General features: G+C 41.1%; 1 protein-coding gene across 1 annotated transcript in view; it reads left to right on the plus strand.

Annotated features, from left to right (window-relative positions):
• The first annotated feature begins 1,950 nt into the window (after positions 1–1,950).
• epha4b (eph receptor A4b) overlaps positions 1,951–23,542 on the plus strand; it is an 80,787-nt gene continuing 59,195 nt past the window's right edge. The window contains exons 1-2 of the mRNA XM_072363519.1: positions 1,951–2,134; positions 17,383–17,447. Of these exons, the coding sequence (XP_072219620.1) occupies positions 2,020–2,134; positions 17,383–17,447 (180 nt within the window). The 5' untranslated portion in view covers positions 1,951–2,019. The remainder of the gene's footprint in view (positions 2,135–17,382; positions 17,448–23,542) is intronic.

The following is a 23,542-nucleotide window of genomic DNA, read 5'->3' on the forward strand; positions in this document are numbered from 1 at the left end:
TCTCCACACACTCTGTGAGGAAATTAGGTCATCCAGGAAAAGCCATTGCAGGGAACAAATCATCATCATAATTGGACCCTTAACAAATGCGTAGAGGTGGTTTCTTCACACACATGCACACAAGAGCAAAACACAAAAACCGAAACACACTTCTATCGCTACACACATGGCCGGGAGGGGGTAAAACTGAATTTCGGCATAAATCAAAATATGTTTGACAGGTTTATAGCTCTTTCAGGAGCCTCATTTGGGACAGAAGCGTGATAGAAGAACGTTACTCGTGGCAAATTTAATTGTGGTCACGATCTCACCATAAATCATGGCGTGGTTACATAGCATTTGACTGGTGGCTACAGGGGCAAAAAAATCCCAATGCATCAGGTGACCTGTGGGATCTCTGCATGCATTCTTTTATTTCCCTTGCTGAGTATTCAGATCAAGAAAAAAAAAAGCCAAATTTGAAATGAGACTTTATCTTCATCCATAAATTTGAATTTATGCCCATAAACTGCTGCTAGTTTTCAGGACATTGTCACATCATATTATGTTTATTATGGTTATTCATATTAACTCATATATTCTGAACAAAAGTCCACATGCCTCAGTGGTAAAGTCACCCTCAATAACTGTGCTTTTCCCATAACGGGTGCGGGATTAAACGGGTCGTGTTCGATGCGTGGCAGATTGAAAGGTTGACCTTGCACACTCTCAGCTCTTCCTCACACATTTCATAAGACAGGCTCCACGCATTATTTATTCATGTTTAAAGACAACCTGCTTGAGACTTACCAAGAGCCACATTCACAAAAACACTGCACATGCAGGCAGTTCAACCCTCACATGTAATATGTACCGAATAAATCTCCATAAAGTGTCGGATTTCAAATCTGCTGTGCATGTCAGAGTTGTCTGCTGCTGTTGGCATCCAAAGGAACAATATCAACAGCTGGGTAAAGACGGAGTAGAGACAGGCAAGCCGGAGCAGTAATTGCCATGTGTCATGTCACTTATCAAAATAATTGACAGTGTTTTCTGCAGTGTGATGGAAGTGTTTATCCTGGCGTTACCCTGTGGATCCCAACTGCTGGATCCGTAATGAGACCTCAGGCTTAGTTGTGGTTTGTTCTACCAACGACTGTGGCTCTGGATTCACACTGTGGCCATTTTCCATCCAGCAAAAACCATTGCACCACGGTATCCGGTGTTCTATAATACTGGTGCAAGTACAGTGGCCCTGAGGTGCAAAACGCATTTTACCAAGAAACGTAACAGGAAGCACAAAAAACTAAAACATTGATATCTCAGAAAAAAACATAAACAATGGAAAAACAGAGCACTGTGACGCATGCTGTTGTAAAAACAAAATATGCAATATCTGAAAAAAACGCTTTGCGAATTATTTTCATAATAACTTTGGGTTTTTCTATTTTTAATGTGCTTTTTTATGTGGAGTTACAATTTCGTTGGACATTCTGCAATGCTGTGTTTTTTTAAATGGTGCGGTACTTTGTTAAATGTTGTATATGTTTCTGTAATATGTGTTTCTGTTTGTTGGGCTTTTGGTTTTGTTGGATTTTCAACCAAAATGTGACCATAGTTATGTAGGCCTATGTTGTTGCTAAAAAGTAAGAATTAAATAACTGAAATATTTAAACTCCACAGTGCCATAATCACGATAGCTTTGTCGGAGATGGGGAGCAGTCAGGAATATATCAGTGCAACGTGGCAGTTAAACAAAAATGCAATAGGCTGTAAAATCAGTGGCTCAGCTGTATCGTATGTATTTTTTTCATCTTTTTACAGTGTAACACTGGCTTGTCTCCACAGACCGCTGCATCACCCTAGAGCCAGGCGGCTGATTGACAGGACTTTGCTGATTGTGGACCCTCCTTCCCAACGTCTCCTCCTCTCTCTCCTGCCCTCTCCTCTGCTCTCTCCGTCTCTCCTCAATCGCAAGGCTGCGCTCAACGACTCGACACCACCAACAGGGATGCAGCGAGGGCGCAGCGCAGCCTGAAAATGGCACCACCACGCGTCCTGTGGATCTATCCATCCATCTCCCTCCTGTCCTCCCTGCTTCTTTTCCACGCGTTGTGGCCGTGTAGAGCCTTACGGAATTACCCGGAGAATGAAGGTGGGTGTGCTGGCGGAGTTGTACGACCTTTAGGTGACTTGGCAGTGCGCTGTGTCCTCGGATTGAGGAGCCCCCATCCCGCGGTTCCACTGGTCGGGAAAGGAGCGGAGCGCAGTGGCGGCAGAGTCCCGTTAAGTGCTCGGCTCGGTTATGAATCATGCATAAAGAAAAGCGGAGAGCAGCAGCGAGAGAGGCAGAAAGTGTTCGTCACGTTTTTCCTTTCCGAGCATACTGACATTAAATTTGTATTATATATACACACACAGTCTGATAGAGCGGGCTGAGGTCGACATTTCACTTTCTGACATCGAGAAAGCCTTTTCACATGTGAAAAATCGGTGCGCTGTTTTCCTCCTTTAAAGTAGCCTAACTTATAATGATTATACCAAACCAACATTGACATATATGTCAAAATCGCTCTTAATTATAGATATCTTCATTATTACACACTGATCAATGTATTTCTTTTCTGCTGCGGACGACAGCGCCTAGTGCCTCAGTCTGCAAATGAGGAGCTGCAATTACATTAAATTTGTCACACGCTGCTGCAGAGCCTCTCTCAGTTATTATATTAACATCGATGCTCAGCTTGAAATTAGCCAATGCATTTACTTACTAACTACTCCTGACTGCTTGGTAGCCTGGAACATGAGAGCTGGACTGTTTAATGGGAAGTTGAACTTGCACCAAGCGGATAAAAGTGCAGAATCCTGTGCAGTTATATTTTTAAACATAGCTTAAGTTGTAAGTGAAGCAGGTTGAGGGTTATTTGATCAAAATTGAAAGCATTGGCAGCCAGGTAGTCTGGGTGAGGGTGATACAGCTGTGATTTGACTATCTGAATCATTTCATTCTCCTAAAGCAAAGATGAGGACTGACTTGATCAGTCTTCATCTGAACCTCGGCAAAGTCTCTATCACTAAAATAGACCTCTTTTTCTGTCTTTTCTCAATCACAATCACACACAGTCATATAGAACCCCCAACTGCCACCTTGAACAGCTTAGATTTAACAGTTAACTGATTCACATCCCATAGTGACAGGCCCCACTTAGGTATGATGGGACCTCTCGTCTCCGGCTGACTTAACAGTATTAGCTGTGTGTACATACATTTCGCTGAATGTATGTCACAACCCAGAGGAGTGGGCACAGAACAAAGGCTCTGGAGGACAGACAGGTTACAAGACAAAGTGCAGGAGTAGGAGTGCCCTAACTGCACGAGACAATGCATGTGAGGGAGACAGCAACACACTGCTGAAATATTCATTAACATGAGCATGAATGATGAAACCAACTGGAAGCACAAGGAAACTCCTGTTGATTTAGATAAACTCCCAGAAGCATGTGAGCTGTTGTGAATGTTTGTGTGTGCGGATCATGTTCTGCTTGATAGTTTTTGAGGTGACTAATAGGTCAGAGTGGTTCCATCACTAATAAGCACTTTTCAAAGGATGCGCTAAGCACTGTGTGTGTGTGTGTGTGTGTGTGTGCGTGTATCCATCTGTGCGTGTCTTATTTGGTCTTTCATCCTCCGGTCAGTTCATGCTGTCTCACGCTATTGGCCTAATTGACACCTTTAAGCCTCTTGCCTGTCTAGTGTTTGCATAGGTGTGTGTGTATGTGGTCCAGCGGGACAGTAATTCAATAAAGCCATTTTTGCCAGCCACTTTGTGCTCTGCTTTTACCTTTTGGCCCGCCAGTTTTCCTGCTGTGACCACACGCTTAGCTGAGGGATTGCGCTTCTCTGTGCCAGTGTGTGTGTACTTTGTGTGTGTATCTTCTCCACCCACACATCTCAGTAGTGGTGTTATTCCAGGAAATCCTCCCCCTGAGTTTGTCAAGAGGCAGAAACTAGGCAGTATTAAAATGAGAATTATAACATAGTCCCTTTGATAGAGCGGATTGTTATCTGGAAAACACTGTTGAGCTGTCAAAAAAGCTTATTTTAGGACCAAAGCTATTGATCTCCAAAACCGTTGGCATTTACAAGAAAGTCTGAAAGTCAGGGGGGAGAACTAAGTGTTTGACAGAACCGGTGAAATTGTTAGTGCACCTGCATGGGAAAACTGAGACATAGTGAGAATTAATTCATTTGTAAGTTGTGAGCATTTAAATTGCTCTAAAGGTCTTTGTTATCAACATTAAAAGGAGGGAAAAGGTAGGTGAGTGTTAGTTCACCAGCAGAGGGAGCCCAACACAACCTCTGTCTGGACCCGGAGGGCGTACTGATGTAATGGCAGGATGGATGCTCACAGGTCTCCCCTTTTTGTTGGACTGCCCTCATCCCTGTATCTTCTCTAACAGTGTACCAATGTGTTGTCTGACTATTCTTCTTACTGCATCCTCCCTGTGCAGATTCACTCTGTGGAAAAAGGAGCAGACAATCACAACTTTGCTTTTCTGTGCCCTCTCCCTGTTGCAAAATTTACTTCCTCAGTCCAAGAAAATCTGGATCACCATAAATGCAACCATAAACCACTGCAACTGAATGTTGATGAGGGTACACTAATCAGAAGCGAATTAATGATTTGGTAGCATATTCTAGCTGTGCAAATCGATATACAACTGGAGGGTAGGGAAATACAATGAAACATGGAAAAAATGTGACTCCACCGTGGTTTGGAAAATACAGCTTATCATTGAATTGGCCTCAGGGTGCAGGGGGATATTACTGTATCGCTTCTTGAGGTTAATGCAAGGTTGAGCAGTTTTAGTGTAGAGGCCAGCATTCTGTATGTAAAGGCTGCCTTCAATTTAAACGCACACCTTATGATTCACACAAGATCCTGACTGTGGTATAATGTTGGTTCAAAGGTTTCATCTGGTTTAATTGCTTTAATCCATAATGGCTGCTTGTAGATATTGGCAGATCCATACCTCAATAAGTGTGTGTGTGTAAGGCCGAGAGATTGCTCTGCTCCCATGTAACAACCATGACCTTGGACTGTTGAGGACATAGATCTCCGCTCTCATCAGAGAGCTGCAGCAAGCAGGAGCGCCCTCCTGGTTTTCTTTTTACCTCCACTTTGTTTGCTCTCTAATCCCTCTGTTTTATAGCTGTCCTTCTCTGCTTTCTATCAGCTTCCCTCGTGGCCTTCATCTCTTTCCCCTTGGTTGCTTTTACCGTTCGTCTTCCTTACATCTTCCTTCCCTCCATCTTTTCTTTGACCTCAGATGAGACAGTAGAGCCAGGAGACGCCAGCCACTGTATGTTTTTTGTAATGAGGTTCAGCCTCTACGTTTTCTTAACACAGTCCCATACAAAAGCACAAAGGGATGTGTGTTCAAGAGCACACACACACATATGCTCACGAACACTCATCCTATCTTAATGTATGGCTTGGGGGCAGGTTGGTGGTCAGAGAATAGTGTCACATATTCTGGGGGATGACTGATAGATAGGCCTATAAATATGAGTAAGTGACAGAGAATGATTCTGCCAAGAGGGTTTCACCTCATCATGGATTCATTGTGTGTGCACATGTCTCTATGGGTGAGTGTGGGGGTGTGAGCGAATCAAATGAGAGAAGGACAAGTAGAACAAAGACCAACATGTATTTCAAAATAAAGTAAAGTGCTCAGCATTCATAGCAGCACTCATTAAAACGTTGTGCGTTATTGCCAGACAAAGATTTTTGTATTCAACCTCAAAAAGATTAAAAAATATTTCTTGTTTTTTTTTCACTGTGGCGGTTTGATCCTACATGTACTCCTGCTCACCACTGGCTGATGCTGCTCTATGCTGAGCTAACCATGTCCACATCCAGTCAATGTAACACAAAAGCTAATTGAATGAACACATTATTTTTGACTTTTTCAATCTTTGAGCACACCTAAGTCTATAAATGACTTCCTGCGTTTTTTGGTAGACTCATCAAAAACGACAAGAAGACCCAGAAACTGTATGTCTAAACAGCGACATGTTCACTAATGACTTTTTGATGTGCCAGGCTTGCTGTTTACCCTTCCCTCTAGTCATCATGGTGCGCTGAGTTCACTGAGTCTCCTGACAGGAACTTTATATTTAGCAAACAAACACAAATATTGTAGATGTAAGCAGTGGTGTGACTGGTGGTGTGAAATGTAGCTATTCTACAATTTTTGAGCCTTTAACGTATAAGTACTGCTTATCGTTTTGGGGGCCAAAGTAAATATTTTCTATTTGTCATGAGATCAAATTAAAAGAGCAGCTACTTTGCCCTCAATCATTTCTGACCAATAAGAGCATTTTGAGCATTTCAGACAGAAGAGAACAACAATGCACAATATGAGAGCTATAATGTGCTTTTTAACCATGAAGCATGTCATCTATTTCAGTAGAACCCCAAAATAAAATCAGACAGAAAAATAAATTGGGCTCTTTATAGCAGTAACTGTTAAGTGGTAAAAAAAAAAAAAGAATTATAAACAGAACAGAAAAAGACACAGATCAACAGGCTCAGCTTTTCTAAAGGGACTGGAAAAGCATCTGAACTGTAATCATGCTTAGGTTTACTAAAGCTAAATGAGCCACACTGCTGCGAAGAATTGCCCTATTTTTTTTACTCTCTTTTTTTTTTTACTATTTTCCATACACTGATATACAATATTGTTACTTATTTCTAACCAAGCATATCACTTAAGCCTTTACCATGAGGGTGAAAAAGGGCGCGTCTTAACCAGCGACGATGTTACCAGAACGTTTTTAGGGTTGAAGGGTTCCCTTTGTGTGCCGAGTTCATCAACGTCAATACCTTCCATCATTGTGTGATGTCTGAAGGTTGAAGTGAGGTTTGGTTTTGAAAGGGTTCCTACCACTTCGCCACCAGCACGTTTACTGACCCCTGCCCCCCTCTGAACAAGCCCTTAACTGCTGGTCAAATCCTGATCAGTGGGCCTTGACCACAGTCTACCAACCATCTTAAAACATGCGCTCTTCTCCTTCTTCTCCTCTCACTGCCTCGCCATTCACTCCTTGTCCTGAACATTTTCTAGCTGACCTGAATTTCCTTTCCTTTTTTTTTTATTCTGCAAGCTTATCTTGAGCTTGGGACACGAAATGCTGCTTTACAAACAAGCATGTGGGGATTTAGGTCATAGTGATATTATGTTTGCTGACCGACCAAATGCTTCAGTCTTTTTTTTCTGCTGATGAGCCGCAGTGGAAGCAGTATGAGAGAAAAACAAACAAGGACTTTAAAGATAGCTTTCTGTCAAAAAACAAAGGATTGTAAGTCTTTTGACTTGAAATCAGTCAAAAAAACTATGGACACATACAAATAAAACTTGAAGCAGTTGAAAAGTGAAATGGTAAATTGCACATAAAGACAACATCTTTCAACTACACAAGCTGCAGCTGCAACTAACAAAAGCTCAGGCGGTCGTGTAATATCGTTCAGTAACACTGCAGCAATGCATGGCTGGTTGTGCAGAGTATCTCACTGTCCATCCACAGTTGATATTGGTTGATACATTTATCCGCGTAACCTGACTAAGATTTCAGTGCAAAGGTGGCGGACCTTATTGAAAGTCTTTGCTGTGTTTTGCAGCTTCTTAGATGTGTTGCATGTCACAAATGTTGCGGTTTTTGTCCTGAGGTGTGCATCAACGATAGAAGCTGGTCCAAGCGCACTTTTATCTGACATGCGATTTCATATCTGTCTCCAACACTGTGGCTCACTCCTGAGACTCCAGGCCAATTTACCCCTCTGTGACCAACCACTGTGTGACAGCCACCTGCGTGTGAGCACGCTTGTGTGTATATGCTCTAGTCCTATCAGAGTGAATGGCTAAAGAAGAGAGCACGAAAAGGTCGAGAACAAAGAGAATGCACATTCAAATACTTAAGTGTCATTCCTGCACAATTAGCTGTAAATCTTGGTCTGTTGGTCATTCTCTTCACTCAGCTCTCAGTGGCTGTTTTAATTCTTTAACGGAGCAGTTTGTGTGCGTGTGAATTCTCCAGCTCTCTTGTTTGTGTGTGCTTGTGTGTATGTATGTTGGTGTACATCATTATTTTTTTTGCATGCATGTGTGTTTGCTGCGCGTTGCCCTTGATGAGTTGAGGGCATGCTGGCGGAAGTAGCTTATTAAAAAAAACAAGTGTCTGGATCTGACTGTGTGTCACAGTTCAACATTGTAAGCTTTCAGCCAGCACGCACAGACAAACCATTAGAGCCCCACCCCCCTCTCTCTCTCTTCAAGCAACAAACTAGCGCAGTGCTCCTGTCACTGTCTGTCAGAATATCATCTGTACAGTCCTGTTGCACTGTCAGTTTGTATGAAATCGCAAAGTAGGCTAATATGCCTTCTGCTACAGTGGAGGTCCAATCGTACAAGCTCAATGAGCTACAGCACATCCATGAGCATTTTCATCAACACTTTTTGAATTACGTAACATTTATTTCATACGCAACACAAATTTCTTATTCACAAATTTGAATTTATCGTTTGTGAGATCAGATTGTCAATTAAACCACAACAGCTGACGCTCATCCTGTTTTTTTTTTTGTAAAAGTACATCAAAACCAGCTGCCTAAACATTGTGTGCCTCTATATGGATCTTTTTCTGTTTTGGCATCTGTGATGGAGCACAGGCCCAAGAATTCATAGACAGTGGGATGGGGTTCCACGGATGATCAGTCAGATGGGGATCTTGGGAGTTTGGTGGCTGGGTTGTGTTTCTGGAGCTGTTCCTGAGCAGAAATGGTGGTGTAGTTGGGTGTATTGTCCTGTTGGGGATTGCTGATGAGAGTTGGTGTTGCCAGGAGGGCTGTGCTTGGTCTGTTACAATGTTTCAGTGAGTGTCATGTGCATAATATATGCCAATTTAGTCCAGATTTCTGATAATCTGTGCCCTCTTTTCATTTGTAAGGAGTGCTTCCACTTAATGTTTTCTCTGCTTCACGAGCCACTGGTTGAGTCTTTACACTTCCGGTGTTAACTGTCACCTTAATGTCTATAAGTATAAAATATATGCACAGATAAAGGGGAGGTCAGAGGTTTCACATAGTTTTGTTAAAAGAAGGTGTTTTTTATTCCTCTGTTATTTACTTTGTTATGCAAACTTTGTAAAATAAATAACATGAAAGCTGTGGCAAATAAGCCAATCAAATCAAATGAGGACAAATTATTTTTAGTATTTTCTGAGCACAGTTTTTATCATTTAATTTGTGTACTGTATTCCAAATGACTGATGATGAAGAAAACCTACAGCCACTTATGCATGCATGGAAAAAGTTAATTGAATTTTATTTGTTTTGCAGGATCACCTTTAACCCTCAGTGATCTGCTCACGTCTATCGCTTATGTAAATAGTCATATGCTCTGGTGTCATTACCTCGCATGATTTTCAATATAATTGGTTTTAATTATCATAATTTGCAACAGCTTAAAGTGGAAATTTATTTTGTGCTTGTTGAAGGGAAATGGATCAACATAAGATAGCATGGGAAGAGCATGGAAAGTAAAAAGCAGAGGAAAAAGAACTGAATCAAAGAAGAATTGGGATTAGAATTTAATTTAAATACGTTGAATTATTCATAAAGAGAATCACTTTGCAAACGGCAATCACACTCAAAGAATAATAACATTTTTCCTCTGAAATCATGCTAGATTCTACCTCCTCCCCAAATATAATATCTTGCAGGAAAAATGAATTGGATGTGCCTGCTTCAGGAGACCCCTCCACACACACTTAAACAGCTCATAATATTGTCTGAAAGGTGGTCGGAGCTGTTACATTTTTTCCATGTAACACGAAATTGATTCAAATATGAAAGGGGAAAATGCCTTAAAGATACAAAACAAACGGTTAAAACAGACTTTAGAATCAAAGAAAAAAGTAAGTCATTAACTATTTACAATGGATGCTGAGTGATTTAAGGTGTCTGTGAATTACAGAATAGAGATCTTTTTATGACATGTCTGTGGAGCTGCTTTCACTACTACCCCTGTGGCAAAGATGTGAGGTACTTAGCACTAATAAAACTACTGTTTATACACCTAAACCCATTGATTAATGGTTTTATTCTGCATTCTCTCCGTGTACATCTTATCAATGAGGGCAAAGGGGGCCTGATTATGCCAAAAAAACTGAAGTCACTGCTGATAGGAAGGATATACACTGACACACAGCTTCAGTGAATGGTATGAAGAAAGGATGAGAGTGCAGATGAAGGGAGAGAGCTTGAGGACTGATTGAGAGCCTCGGGTGGTTTGTGTATGAGTGGAGAGTGGACTGATGAGAAGTCAGTGAGTGTAGCAATCTTGGTAGGGTGCCCGTTTATTCCTAAAGTTCAGAGCTCACATCCTCCCACTCCTTCATCCTACTCTCCATTCGCTCATTTGTTGCCCTGACAACACACTCACCAGTTGACCTGCACTCTCAGTGGAGTGGCAGCAGAGGGAAGGTTAGTGTGTGTGTGGTGGTATTGATACTGTCATGTTGAAAGTGTATGTGTGTTTCTACTGGTACAGTTGTTGGGCTGTTTTATGTGCCACATGTACTCCAGTAAGAATATCAGACTGGAAAGTTATGTGTAAATGTTGTTGCTGCCTTTTTAAATGCTCAGCATCACTTTCTTGATGAAGTTCAAAGAAAATAGACTAAGCTAAATGAACTCTCTCCTGGTGACAGAGGAGCAAAGTGGTAGTGTCAGCTGGTTCCATAAACATATACAATTATAACAACCATCTCCCATTGTTATGTTGAAGAACTATATGGGAAAGGGAATTCAAAATGTCACTATGTTTTTATTAAACTAAGCCACGATGTAAGTGGCACAAATATTTCTGAGAAGACTGGATGTATGGCAGTCATAGTTAGCACATCACAGATTTTATCTTTTATCTTCAAGTTTTTAACAAATAATCAGATAATATGTTTTGTAGCTGCCAATCATGGTGATCAAAGCATGAAAAGTGCTTCAACATTTCAGAGCCTTACACTACAAGGGTTTAAGGATATGAGAGTGCTTCTGTCAACTTAGTTTCTACCACCAAAATTATACTTTAATAATCATGTTGATTGCTCTTTTTCTATTATAATGTATAGATTAGTTGTTTGTTAATGTTTTTTTTTTCTTTTACCACCCAAATTCAAAAAGATGGGAACATCAAATATTGAAAGCAAGGCATTTGACCATTTTCTGATAAATATTAGCTCATCTTAAATTAGATGGCAGCAACATGTCCCAGAAAAGTTGAAAAATCTTCATTTGATGTGTGTGATCTTTGGGCCCTTGGATGGCACTGCATTAAAAACTGAAATGATTCTATCATGGAAATCATGGCATGGGTTCAGGTGCACTTCCAGAAATCATTGTCTGAGGACAGTTCAGTGTGCCAAATTTAAAATTCTTTTTATAAATCATGGATCCTCCAGACTGAATGAGTATAGGGACCATCCAGTTTGTTATCTGATGGTATGGGGGTCCATTATTGTCTATGGAATTGGCAACTTTCATCTATGATGAAAGATATGTATAGGTTTTAAAGTAATATTTACTCCAATCCAGATGAAGTCTTTTTCATGGAAGACTTACTTTAGCAAGATACTTCTAAACTACATACTGCGTGTATTACAACAGCATGACTTTGTTTTAGAAGAGTCCCGGCCTGCAGTTCAGACATTTTACCAATTAAAAACATTTGGCACACCATGAAACGTAGAGTACTACAGAGAAGACTCAGAACTATTGAGCAGCTAGAATACTGTAGGCTATCAGACAAAACTGGGACAACATTCCTCTCCGATAGCACCAGCAACAGCTCTGCACAGATCCCAGACATTTACAGGCTGTTGTCAGAGAAGGAGGGGGGGGTGTTACACGATAGTGAACATGACCCTCTCCCAACTTTTTTTTATCAAATTCAAGATGAACTAATGTTTTTTAATTAAATACTTTCCTACATTTGGCACGTTTTGCATGTTCCCTTGGGAATTAAATAGCATATTTATGAGATTTGCAAATCCTTCCATACTTTACTTTTACTTATGAGTCCCAACTTCGTTTAAAGTCGGAGTTGTATTCAAGAAATAGTGAAAATACACAAATTCACTGGTGTTTTTGTGTGGCAGCTAGCATTGAAAAAAAAACAAAACATAAAATATGGGTAGAAATTAGATTTAGTGCTATTTGCAAAACAGCCACTGCTGTGCAGTAGTTTATCTCTAAAGGAACGCTCATCACCTTATTTGCATTTTCCTTAAATTGTTCTTTTAGCAGAAGATTTTCACTTGAAGAGCTTGATTACCAGAAACTGGGCTCAGCATTTTCCTGCAGAAAATAACACAAGTTCTTAGTGCAGAGGGAATAATCTCCGTTTTTCATTTAAAGGAAAAAATAATGAAGCACCAGGACGTTGTGAGAGATGAAAAGATCTAATGAACTCATTATGTAGTCACATATTGTACTCACTGCTGAGTTTGTGTGGTGGTCTTATTGTTCAGTCTTTGTGGCACTGGCACAGTCTTAAGGTGTGTGTGTGTGTGTCAGTTTTGTGTGTGTAAGCATCCTGGCCGCTTTGTGCACCAGTCTGGCTGTTGGCAGCGCCGTTTGATTTTTGGCAGGTGGATCACAGCTTCTTGCAGCCCAGCTGAAGCAGTGGATGGTGTCCAGTGAGAGAGCCGCAGAGAGACCTAAGCAGACAGAGAGGGAACACGAAAAAGAGAAGAAGGCAGGGAAACACAGACACTCCAGAGGGACGAAGCAGAAGTGAGAAAAAATAGATAGGAGATGAGGAGACAAAGAGACCAAAAATGTAAAGCCGCTTTTGTACTTTGCTGTTCAGAATTCCAAAGCTTGTGTAGAGGAATATGTTATTCCCAAGTACACACTGTCCACCCTCACCCTTTCACCTCTCACAATTTAAACCTCACAGTTTGGTGCTGGTAATCAATGAGACCGCTTCTCTCTTTGTGAGAAGACAAAATTTCTGCAGACAAAAGGCTGGGAAATGAGGGTAATGTTTGTGCTTTCTTCTGCTCTGTTTTTGTTTTTTAACATTGTAATACACACCCGACACAGGTGTAATGTGTTTAGCTGCTTTCCAGTCTGGAGATTAGATTGGATTGGACTGTCTGTGAATCTGTGTGTTTGAGGGAGAGTCATTACACTGAACATGAGCTCTGTCTGAGTGACTGAGTGATGAGCTTTGTGTTTTTATTCTGGGCCAAAGCACGCCTTGGCCCAGGTTTAGATTTCAAATACACACAATTTAGCACATTCCCTTGAGAAAAAGTAGGGAAGGAGGGAGAAAGGATGGGCGCAATTAGATATGGATGAACAGACACTTAAATTTGAGGCATTCTTTCTTCATTTTCTCCTTGTTTTAGACACATACACTCACTCTTTCACACACACACACACACACACACAGGCTATGTGCATAATGGCTGCGTCAGCAGACAGGAAACCAAAACTTATACATTATTGATGAGTCCAGTCATTGATTACAAGTGATAAGTGGTATTGACAATAGGTGTTAGGAGAGAAGAAAAAGTGTTGATGTGTAGGTTTATATATGCACACATTTTCCCCATGGGCTGAAAAATGGCTTAGAATATGTAATGACCTCAGTATCACTTTAGCTTACTATAAGGTGCTTGGATATGCTTGCAGGTAATGAGAAGAAACCCAGAGTATGCAGAATTTCTAAAAATTTACATTCTCACTTAACTCGGAGATAATAAATCGTTTTGGCTTTATTCACTCAGGTTTTTGTAGGTTTTACCCTGAGATTTATGCCTCCACTGAAATATCAAGGAGTTGTGCAACATGTACAATAAACACTCAACATTTTACAGTAATAACCCTCCTTTTCTTCTGGGAGTAAGATCATAAGATCAATACCACTCTCATGTTTGCTATTCAAACATTGCACACTTGAACGTGTTCAAGCTGTAAACTAAATTACATCCTTGTCCTGTGATGACACACGTAGGAGCTGTGTGAATATTGATATTTCTATCTTATCTAAAAATGCATTTCATGGCTTCAAAATGGCTCAACAGCCCATCTGCTGTTTTAAGTCATCCGGAATCTTGAAGGCCTACGCTCAAAAAGAAGCACCCATTTGGGACTTATCAAAAGTGAACAGTCACTGCCTTTTAGTGGGAGCCTTTGCTCATTTTCAAATATACTGATTCTCATAGGACTTTATGTAACTCCTCTCTTGCAAGTGCATTGCATCACTGCACTGCATTACAGAGGCTGGAGTCAAAAGTTTGAATCGGACCACCTTGGAAATACAGAGTAATAGTTATTTTGGATGTCACTATTGCCTGCCTATACATATACATTAAAACTAACTGTACATAAAATATCCAGACTAGTGACATAATAAAGTCTGTCAGGAAAATGACAGAGAGAAATACATTCCTCTGGGATTCTCACAGTTATGGCATACCTTACTGGCTAGCTGATTAGCTAGCAAATGAGATAACTGGCTAACCAGCTTAAATTTGGAGATAATTGGAGTTATATCGTCGTCCAAAGCCCCGGTTGCTTAAACAGATGTGAAGAGATTATTTTCCTTATGATTTTGAAGTACCATAAACCTTTTTCACTGCATGGATTTTAACTTGTGAGAACGAAAAGTTATCATTAAAAGCACAGGTGTAATGAATGATATTAACGAAGGTCCATTAACTTCCCTAGTTAACCCTCCTGCTATGACAGCTCCGTGGCAAAATTCAAGCAAATATGGGAACAGTTGAATTTCATATTATAACTGCAGAGGCAAGAACTGTTTGCTCTATGGTGAGGAAGCAAAGACAACAGTAAGTCTCCTAAGATTTAAGGAATTTATTACAGAATAATAAATCACACTAGAATATACAACCAGCAATAGTCAACAATAATCATCAAACAGAGTCAGAGACCAAGTCTCACTATTTGGCCAAATAGGGCGCAGCCTCTTTCAACCACGGGGGTTTCAAGAGTCTGGACAACCTACTGATGCTAAGATCGGTCATTTTATACAGTGTTGACCAGGTACACATATTTTTCCAGACAGTTCAAATTCCATCTAAAGTTCAGAGCACGATGGAAAATCAACCATATGACGTTAAACATTATTTCTATGTTAATAGGAACTTCAACAAAAAGCAAGTACAGTCAAGTAACTGTCTGAAAATGTCATTTATACCTATTGCTTTTGTTGTGGGTGTGTGTTCTGGTTTTGTAATTTGGGAGAAGTGGTCCTTTAAAATGGCAGAGGGTGTTCTGAGTTATACTATACTGCACAAAAAGCATTAAACTGTATCACAGTAAGTGAATGAGAAAACACGTGTCTGTGCTAATTTGCTACTGTATCTGAAACAGATGATTATGGGAACCTTGTCAGTAGGTAGCTTTTATCTCTGCACTGAGATGATTGTGTTTGAAAAAGATTGTATGTGTGCCTCTTTATTGAGCCCTGAAATCATATATTATTATACTATTATGTCTCAGTTCCGTATGCCACTCAAAAGCCTGTGAACTGAGAAAAGTAGTCTAAAATGCTCTTCAGTTCCTCTGAATACAAGCATAGGTCGGAGGCCTGCTCTGACCTTTTGCTGCACAGCACCTATCCTCCGCTGTTTCTGTCTCATCCCTCTCATTTAATCTTTCTGTCTCTCTCTCTCTCTCAGCTCAGCCCTGCTGTGCAGCATCCCTCTTTGCTTCATTATACCATCCATCCGATTTTCTTGCTGTGTGTTATGTTTCTCACACAGATGCTGATTTGTGCCAGTGCATGCAGACACATGCATATAAGTGCTATTACATTCGCACAAAGCACACACACATATATATATATATATATATATATATATATATATATATGTACACATCTACACTGACACAGCATGATTGTCCTCCCTGCTGTCACTGTGTGTTGAGCTGAGGAGAAGGTCTTGGAGTCAGGTAGAGATGATGAGCAGCATGACTGCAAGAGGAAGGGAAAGGGAACGAGAGATAGGAAAATAGCTCTTTTGTTTTGCCTACCAGCAGCTTGTATGCATGCACTTTTTTTAACTTATTCAGTTGAATGATTAGTCTCATTTGCATTCAGAAGAGCAAACATTACAGGCCTACTAAGTAGTTTTTTCAAGTCATTGGTGCAACCTTATAAAAATTTGAGTGAATATGAAAGTATCCAGCTTTAAAGTGATGCTGTTAGTTTAAAATGCATCAGGTCACCAGCTCACACGTGCGATCGTAGATCTGTGAATTGTAAATAATGGCTAAGACATTTCAGTAGAGGAAAGATAACCTAGCAGAGTCACAATGTGTGTGACTGAGAGACGGAGAGAAGAAAGAGAGAAGCAGCAGTCTCTGCAGATGGATGCTGATTAAATATTGATGGTCAGCAGTGTTGAAGGCTTGATTAGGACCTGAGTGAGCCAAGCTTGAATGAGCCCTCACACCTACACATGCACTAACAACTGACACACACATTTAGGTGGAGAAAGTCCTTCCAGAATTTGAGCAGGTTTCCATTATGTCTCCCGCTGGTCATCCTACCACTCCTTCTGGTCATTTTTCATTCTCACCTTTCTGCAATCTCCCTCCACTTCCTCTAGTCACATGGAGATCATCCTCTCAGAACAACATGAGTGATATATTGTACATTCGTTCTACTATTGTACTTTGTCCTTGACGTTAGTCGAGTACTGTAGTGATATTCCAGCAAAACTGTTAGTATCAACGATTAATTTGAGAAGCAAGAGAGTGGAAGACTCAAAATGGCTGCAACAAAATGCTAAATACACGGGATAACGAGCTATTACCTTGATAAAAGCTAACTTAAACAAAAACAAGTATTAGGTATGGGAGAGGATGAGATACAGTCAAAAAGAGGTTTGGGTGGAATATCACCTTAATGTCAGATGTCAAACTTAAATGTCTCTCCTCATGATGCTTTTTCACCAACTGATGTTGTTTCCCCTTGAACTGTAACAGCATCACAACCACATTGACCTTGAAGCTGACGTTACAGGTTTAGCACTGCTTGTAAATTCACCGCCGATGTACTCCAACACAACAAAACACACCCTTGTATAAAACACGAACACGTCTTGGGAGCTTTTATGTGGAAAGTTTATGATACAACATGATGCTACGCAATATATTCCAGACAAAAACAGCACTCTGTATCTGTGTGTGTGTGTGTGTGTGTTTGTCGGGGGAGGGGGGGATTGAGAAATGAACTGGCACAAAAAAGTTTTAAAAATGTATTTGTTGGTATTGACATGTTTGTTTTGTCTCTTGTGTTGTTGCAGTTACTTTGCTGGACTCCATGTCTGCTTTGGCAGACCTTGGCTGGGAGGCTTACCCTAATGAGGGGGTGAGTATCTGCAGTAGGACACACATGCACACATATACAAACAAGCATGCAACCCCCTCTTTTTAGGCTTGGTCTGGCACTGTAAGTATGAATCTGATCACAACTAGCATGTTGTGTTCTCTTATTATGGAACTGACAGGGAGTTTGCAGCTTTGGAGTGTGTGTTTTAGAGAGCACTGGGTTCTTAAGCTCTCCTCGCTAAATCGGGAGTCTGCAGGGGGAATTTACAAATTATTTCTGCTGTGCTAAAAAAACACGGTGGCACTGAAGCCTCCGTTTATAACGGGTTGCGCTTTTTGGGATGGAGTGAAGGTACATAGTGGAGGCGTAGATATTCTTACGTAAGAGGAGATGGCATATACAAGTCAGCGGTATGTGCATGTGCACTTGCGGGGGGTGAGGGTGTTGCATAACAAGCCTTTTTCAGGTACAGGGACCAAGGGAGTCTGGAGTGCAGCCACCATGAATCAGAAAATGACAGTAGTGAAGTGAGGAGAGGAAGAAGGGGAGAGCATAGACAGGAAGAGCGACAAAGTGCATTCAATAGAGCGGGATCTGTATGTCACTGTAGTGCAGGAGCTGTTGAATAGAACTGAATTAATTCTATTTCCTCTTGAGTCACACTTCTTTCTCTACTCCCTCTCCACCATTCAGCATCAGTGTGCAAAATTGCAGGATGCCACACACTGTTTCATGGTTTTGTGTTGCAGAGAGACAGCTGAAGTGAGCGAAGCTAAGCAAAGTTGTTTTCTCAAGCAATGAAGTTCACCTAAATAAAACGTTCCAAGTGTCTGCTCATATTGCGGATGTTTCTTTCACTTTATATAAGAACAGAATGTGTTCCATCTGTGGTGAAGCAAAGAGGCTCAGTCTACTTTTGAAAATCAGGGTGCATGTCAGGGCTATGAAATAGCCGATACACACAAGGTGGAACCCTAAAGCAGACTGAAACAGAAAAATGGTTTATTAATAGAAGTGGGTTGCAAGGTGAGGCCACAGAGAATCCAGTCTGGTGATTATCTCTATGAAGAGAGGAGATGGTTAGATTGGTCCAGGAGAATTCAATGACGACAATCTGTTCGCTCAGTGAGCGCTTACTATGTTTCCAGGCGGGGTAAGTGAGCGATGCAGGCTGCAGTGTGCTTTGTCTGTGATGGCGGCAGGGCGAGCAGGCAGGTACAAAAGCAGGAAAATGGCATTGTTTGCAAGTAGTCAGTCCAGACACTGAGATGGAATCAGCAGAGATATACAAAAAAAGCTTTCTTCAAACACTATGGCACACTGGTTGGCCTGATTACCACAGAGACAGTGAGACAATCTGGCGAAGACTGGTGCTCCTGCAGATCCTTAAGAAGCCAGTTCTAAATGAGCGCAGACGAGCTGAAGGTGTGCTGGCAGGAGCAATCCAGCCCCGGACTTCCTGGATACCTCTTCAGCCCCGCCTAGAACTCAGAACAAAACCAAAGGGTAACCAAAGGGTAAAGGTGTTCTATAACTCAACTGGTTGAGCAGGCACTCAGCCTCTTTTTTGAGGCTGTAGGGTTAGGGTTAGGTAGTTTCTTGATGCAGCCTGCCTGGGTTTGAGTCCGAGGGCCCTTTACTGCATGTCTGCCCTCTTTCTTGTCTGTCTACTATCAAATAAAGGCCACCAGTGCTAAAAAAAAAAAAAAAAACCTGGAAAGAATAGCAATAAATTCCATATTGAGAATCTTTGTTCATAGACACACAACACTGCGTGGATCTGACATGTTCTCCATGACCATTGAAGAAAATAAATAGAAAATTGGCTTTTTGGGGCGCTTACATTCTTCCTTTGCCAAATAAAGACAATCAGTTGACCCTTAATAGCAAACAAGACTTTGTTAAAATCATAGTGTGCATGGCATCGGAAGTTTTACTTATTCTTTTCGTTTGACCAAAAAATGAGCCATTGTGTTAAAACTAATAAAATGTCTCACTGCTCTTCTCATTTGGTCCTGTGAAAGATGGAGCTAATGTTATTTTTCCGCTCCTATATTCCTGGACTACAAATCTTTTTTAGCCCAGTAATTTATTAATTACCGTACTGGACCACAGAGGTTTCCATAACTTGATATGACTTTTCCACAAAAATAAACTCCCCCCAAAAAAACATTCAACAGCCGGTAGAGAATCTGTTACAGTAAAACCTTCTATAGTTTTGACACCTTTGTATCTGAACTTTGCTTGGAAGAAACACCATCTTTCTGTTAAGACTCCATACTTTTCCATTTCAAACATTGTGACCGACCAAAACAAACAGCCTCAGAATCAATTTTAGGATAAATATCATCTGTCATGTTACTGCCTTATTTTTACATGTTACTTGTGAAGCTTCGGTCAGTATCTGCACCCATTCTTCTCTGCACTTTGGTGTGGTATGCTGAGCTAAAACGATTTTATGTTTGTTGTTTTGTATGTTTACAAGGATATGGTTTAGTCCACTTTAATGCACTAGAGCTAAGCCAAGCCACTAACTTCTCCCCTGTGTCATTACAGAGAGGATCGGCTCATGCTTTTATTGTAAGAAGCAAATAAATGTATGCATTTGACACAGGGTTGGCAAGATTTTTGCTTTATGATGCTACTTGCAGAAATCTATCCTAAATCACCTAAAATAAAAGCACCTAATTCTTCACAGGAACGTATGGTACAGCTCAGCCAAGTATTCAAATCTATTGGAAATCTGCTCACCTCCTGTTGCCAAATCGTAAAAACAAACTCGTGATATAAATTGTAAATGTGTCCCTCTTTAGCTATATACAAATCCAGAAGATTTCAAGTTAAATCTAGAAAAGAATCACACACCAAGGCAAGTTAAGGTTGCTTGTCTGTTGGGGCTTTTTTGGTCTATTAGAGAATTAATGGTCTAGAGAGCGATATCCTGTGACAGGAAAGGTGCCAGGACTGCGAGAAGCCCCCATGTTTCATATCAGAGGATTATCTAGTTGACCTTTGAACCTTAATCCTGAGGATTATTCCCAGTGAGAGGCAATTCCCACTAATATGAGACCAGTGTCTACCTGAATTAGTCCAAAACGACACTTGACCCTCACAGGTCATTCTTAATCCAGGACATATAAGGCCGGATGTGGCTGAGACTGAGCGGAGCGACCCACTTCTGTCACTGTTTGTGGGGGTTTTCCTACTGAGGGACACAAAACAGATACGTCTTAATGATGTTTAAAAATAAGAGGCTCAGCAGTCCTCAACCCCTCCCGTTTTCCTCATCTTCCAGCTCTGTTTTAACCAAACCTCACTCTTCACCTCCCCCCTCTAAACTAGAGCTTGTGTCAGAGTTTGTAGGCCAATTATATCCTCGTAGGTGTACCCATCAGATGATTGCTGAGGGAGGGATATTATGTTAAGCTGGTGAATGGTTTAACTAAAAGCCCAATCTGACATCTCTACTTCACTTCAAAGCAATCAGGTGGGTTTCTTGCTGATTGGCTGAGGTGATTGAAGGTTCAGGGAGGACATTTTCATTCTAAATGTTAATTACTGTTCTGAGTGGACCAACACATAGAAGTTTGAAGTTTGTGTGTGTGCTTATTTTTGTGTATGTGGCTGCTGAGTTAGAAAGGGAACTTATACTCTTGAGCCTATCCAAACATTTCCCGGTTGTATTTTCAGTGGATTTTCTCTCAAGCAGCTGCTGTATCGTTGGCTGATATGGAGGGAAACAGGTTGTTTTAATGTTCTCAAACACACCTGTGCTTTACGCCAGGCAAAAGTGACAATGAACAGACGCGCCAACTAGGGAAATAAGTCACTCACCAGGAAGTGGCAGTAATCCAGCCACTCCACACTCTGTCTACAAAGAAATAAACAAAGCCATCATAAAGCCCTCTTTATCCCTCAATGACTATTCCCATAAATGCTTTAATCACCACTCCCTAGGGGCTCAGCGTTGTGAGTTTGTGTGGGTGGGTGTGTGTGTGACCGTCCTGTGATGTCCGACTGGTCTCGGCTCCGCACAGATGGGTCTATTTAGCTGCCAGCCGCGCCTGTAATTTACCAACATTCATTCCCCGCTCCACTCTTTCCTTCCTCTTTCTCCCTCAATCTTGTGTCTTGTTCTTTTAATTGAATCGAGAGCTGCTGATCACAATGACTCTCAGCTGCTGTGAGCGTATATTGTCAAGCAACACTCTAGCGATACATCCTTTATACCGTGTGTAATCTTCAAACTTTAAACAGGCTGTCAGGGAAATTTGTGTCAGCTGGGTGCAACAGCTTAAACAGACTTGTGCCTCTTTTTACTGTTTTCTACTTGTCTGCCTGTTTCTCTAGCAGACTGTTGGGTCAGGACCAAGAAGGAGCTGGTTTTGTTTGAGCTCCTACTCATACACAGTGGAGGCCGTGGAGCCTGAAATAATCTGAAAGTGGGAGAAAGAGCTGGAGTGTGTGCAAGGCACAAGTCTCTGTGTGAGTGCATTTCTCTATGTGGATCTCTTTGAGCATAAAGGTCTCGGAGGGGAAATGATTCAAACTTCTGATGGGTTGTTGAGGCCTCACATCAGATTAACTTCAAGAATTCAACCTCAACTCGGACATTTCCATTGTCTGCTTTCCTTGCTTTTTACTGGTCTGACATTTCTTTCAGTCTTGAAAATTGCAGACAAGTTTATAGTTGACTCCCTTGAGTGTATTCTCACACTAAACTCACAGGGTGCAATACTGCTGCACCTTTCCAAGTAGAGATATTTAACAAGTGAAATGGTTCACATTTGGAGGTTCGAGAGGTGCTGAGACACGTGACCTTCAACCAGAAGACCTGAGTATGAGTTCTTCATATGAGTCTTCAAATAGCTTTTATTATGACATCATTGTGTTACATTTGTCCTTTTGCACTCACTTCTTTGTTATTTTCAGGAGACATCATGGTTTGCACTCAAATTTGCAACTTTATATCAAGATCCACATGTTAGATGACACACTTCTGCAACTACCTTCTCCTTCGGTGGATCTCTTGTTAGTGATATCCCCTACAAAGAACATTTAGCTTTGGTCTCATGGCACCTATTTCAGACACTCAAGGGACTTTTATTGATCCGACTACACAGTGCGTTGAAAAGTAACTCTAAAAGACGTTAACAATCTGATACAAAGTGATTCTGATCAAGCATCCAAATGTTGAGAGGGAGAAAAGGTGGTGAGACCTTTGCATACTGCAGCTCATGCAGCTGCACACAAATATGCATGTAGATGACATTATTTATATGGTCGGACAGCTGTAAAGGTGACATGTGCTCACACTTTGGAGGTTAAGGTTTTAGTCTTAAGATGATGACAGGAGCTCAGAACAAAGATGGTGGTCCTCTCATCCCTTACCACAGACAGACTCATCCAGTTTGCATTTGTGGGTAAGTGTGTGTCCAAAAAAATTCAGTTAGCTAGCGTGCGAGTAGATCAAATATCTAAAGACACTGAAACCAAATTGGTTTATTTTCCTTTACTTCAAGGAATAGAAATGTTTTGTGTGTGTGTGTGTGTGTGTGTGTCTGTGCGTGTGTGTGAAGGGTGTAAGCATGTATGTGTGTGTTAATAGAAATGTTTTCCTGCTCAAGCGAGAAGTGTTCTAAATTACAGCCTTAGTCAGAAGTGGAAACAGATGGTAGCAGATGACGGCAGACAAAGTAGCTCTGTCCTACCTACCCCGTCTCTCTCTTTCTCCATATTTCTCTCTCTGGGTCTCTTTCTCATACACACACTTCTACCTCTTCAACTCTAAATCATGCATTTGCTTTAGAAAAACAACCTCACTCTGCCCACATGTGCAGCATGGACAAAGACATTCCTTCAGTCATCTTGACACAGATCATCACTCATATTCAGCCAGACATGAAAACAGAACATGCAGGCTTAGTGTTGGTTTGCACTAAACCGCAGTTCACTGAGCTTGGGCCAAGTTTTCCCTTCAGCGATGTTTGAACCAAGATCCTCTTTGTCCATTGAGTAATGAAGACACAAGATTACAGCTGAGTGGAGCTGTTGTCAAGATGACCATGTGCTGCTGGGTGTTACTCTACAGTAATTCAGTTTCACTTCCACTTGGTCTTTGATTAGAGATTTAT

The sequence above is a fragment of the Leuresthes tenuis genome, unplaced genomic scaffold (assembly GCF_036924035.1).
Source record: "Leuresthes tenuis unplaced genomic scaffold, fLeuTen1.0.hap1 SCAF_14, whole genome shotgun sequence".
Lineage (NCBI taxonomy): Eukaryota > Metazoa > Chordata > Actinopteri > Atheriniformes > Atherinopsidae > Leuresthes > Leuresthes tenuis.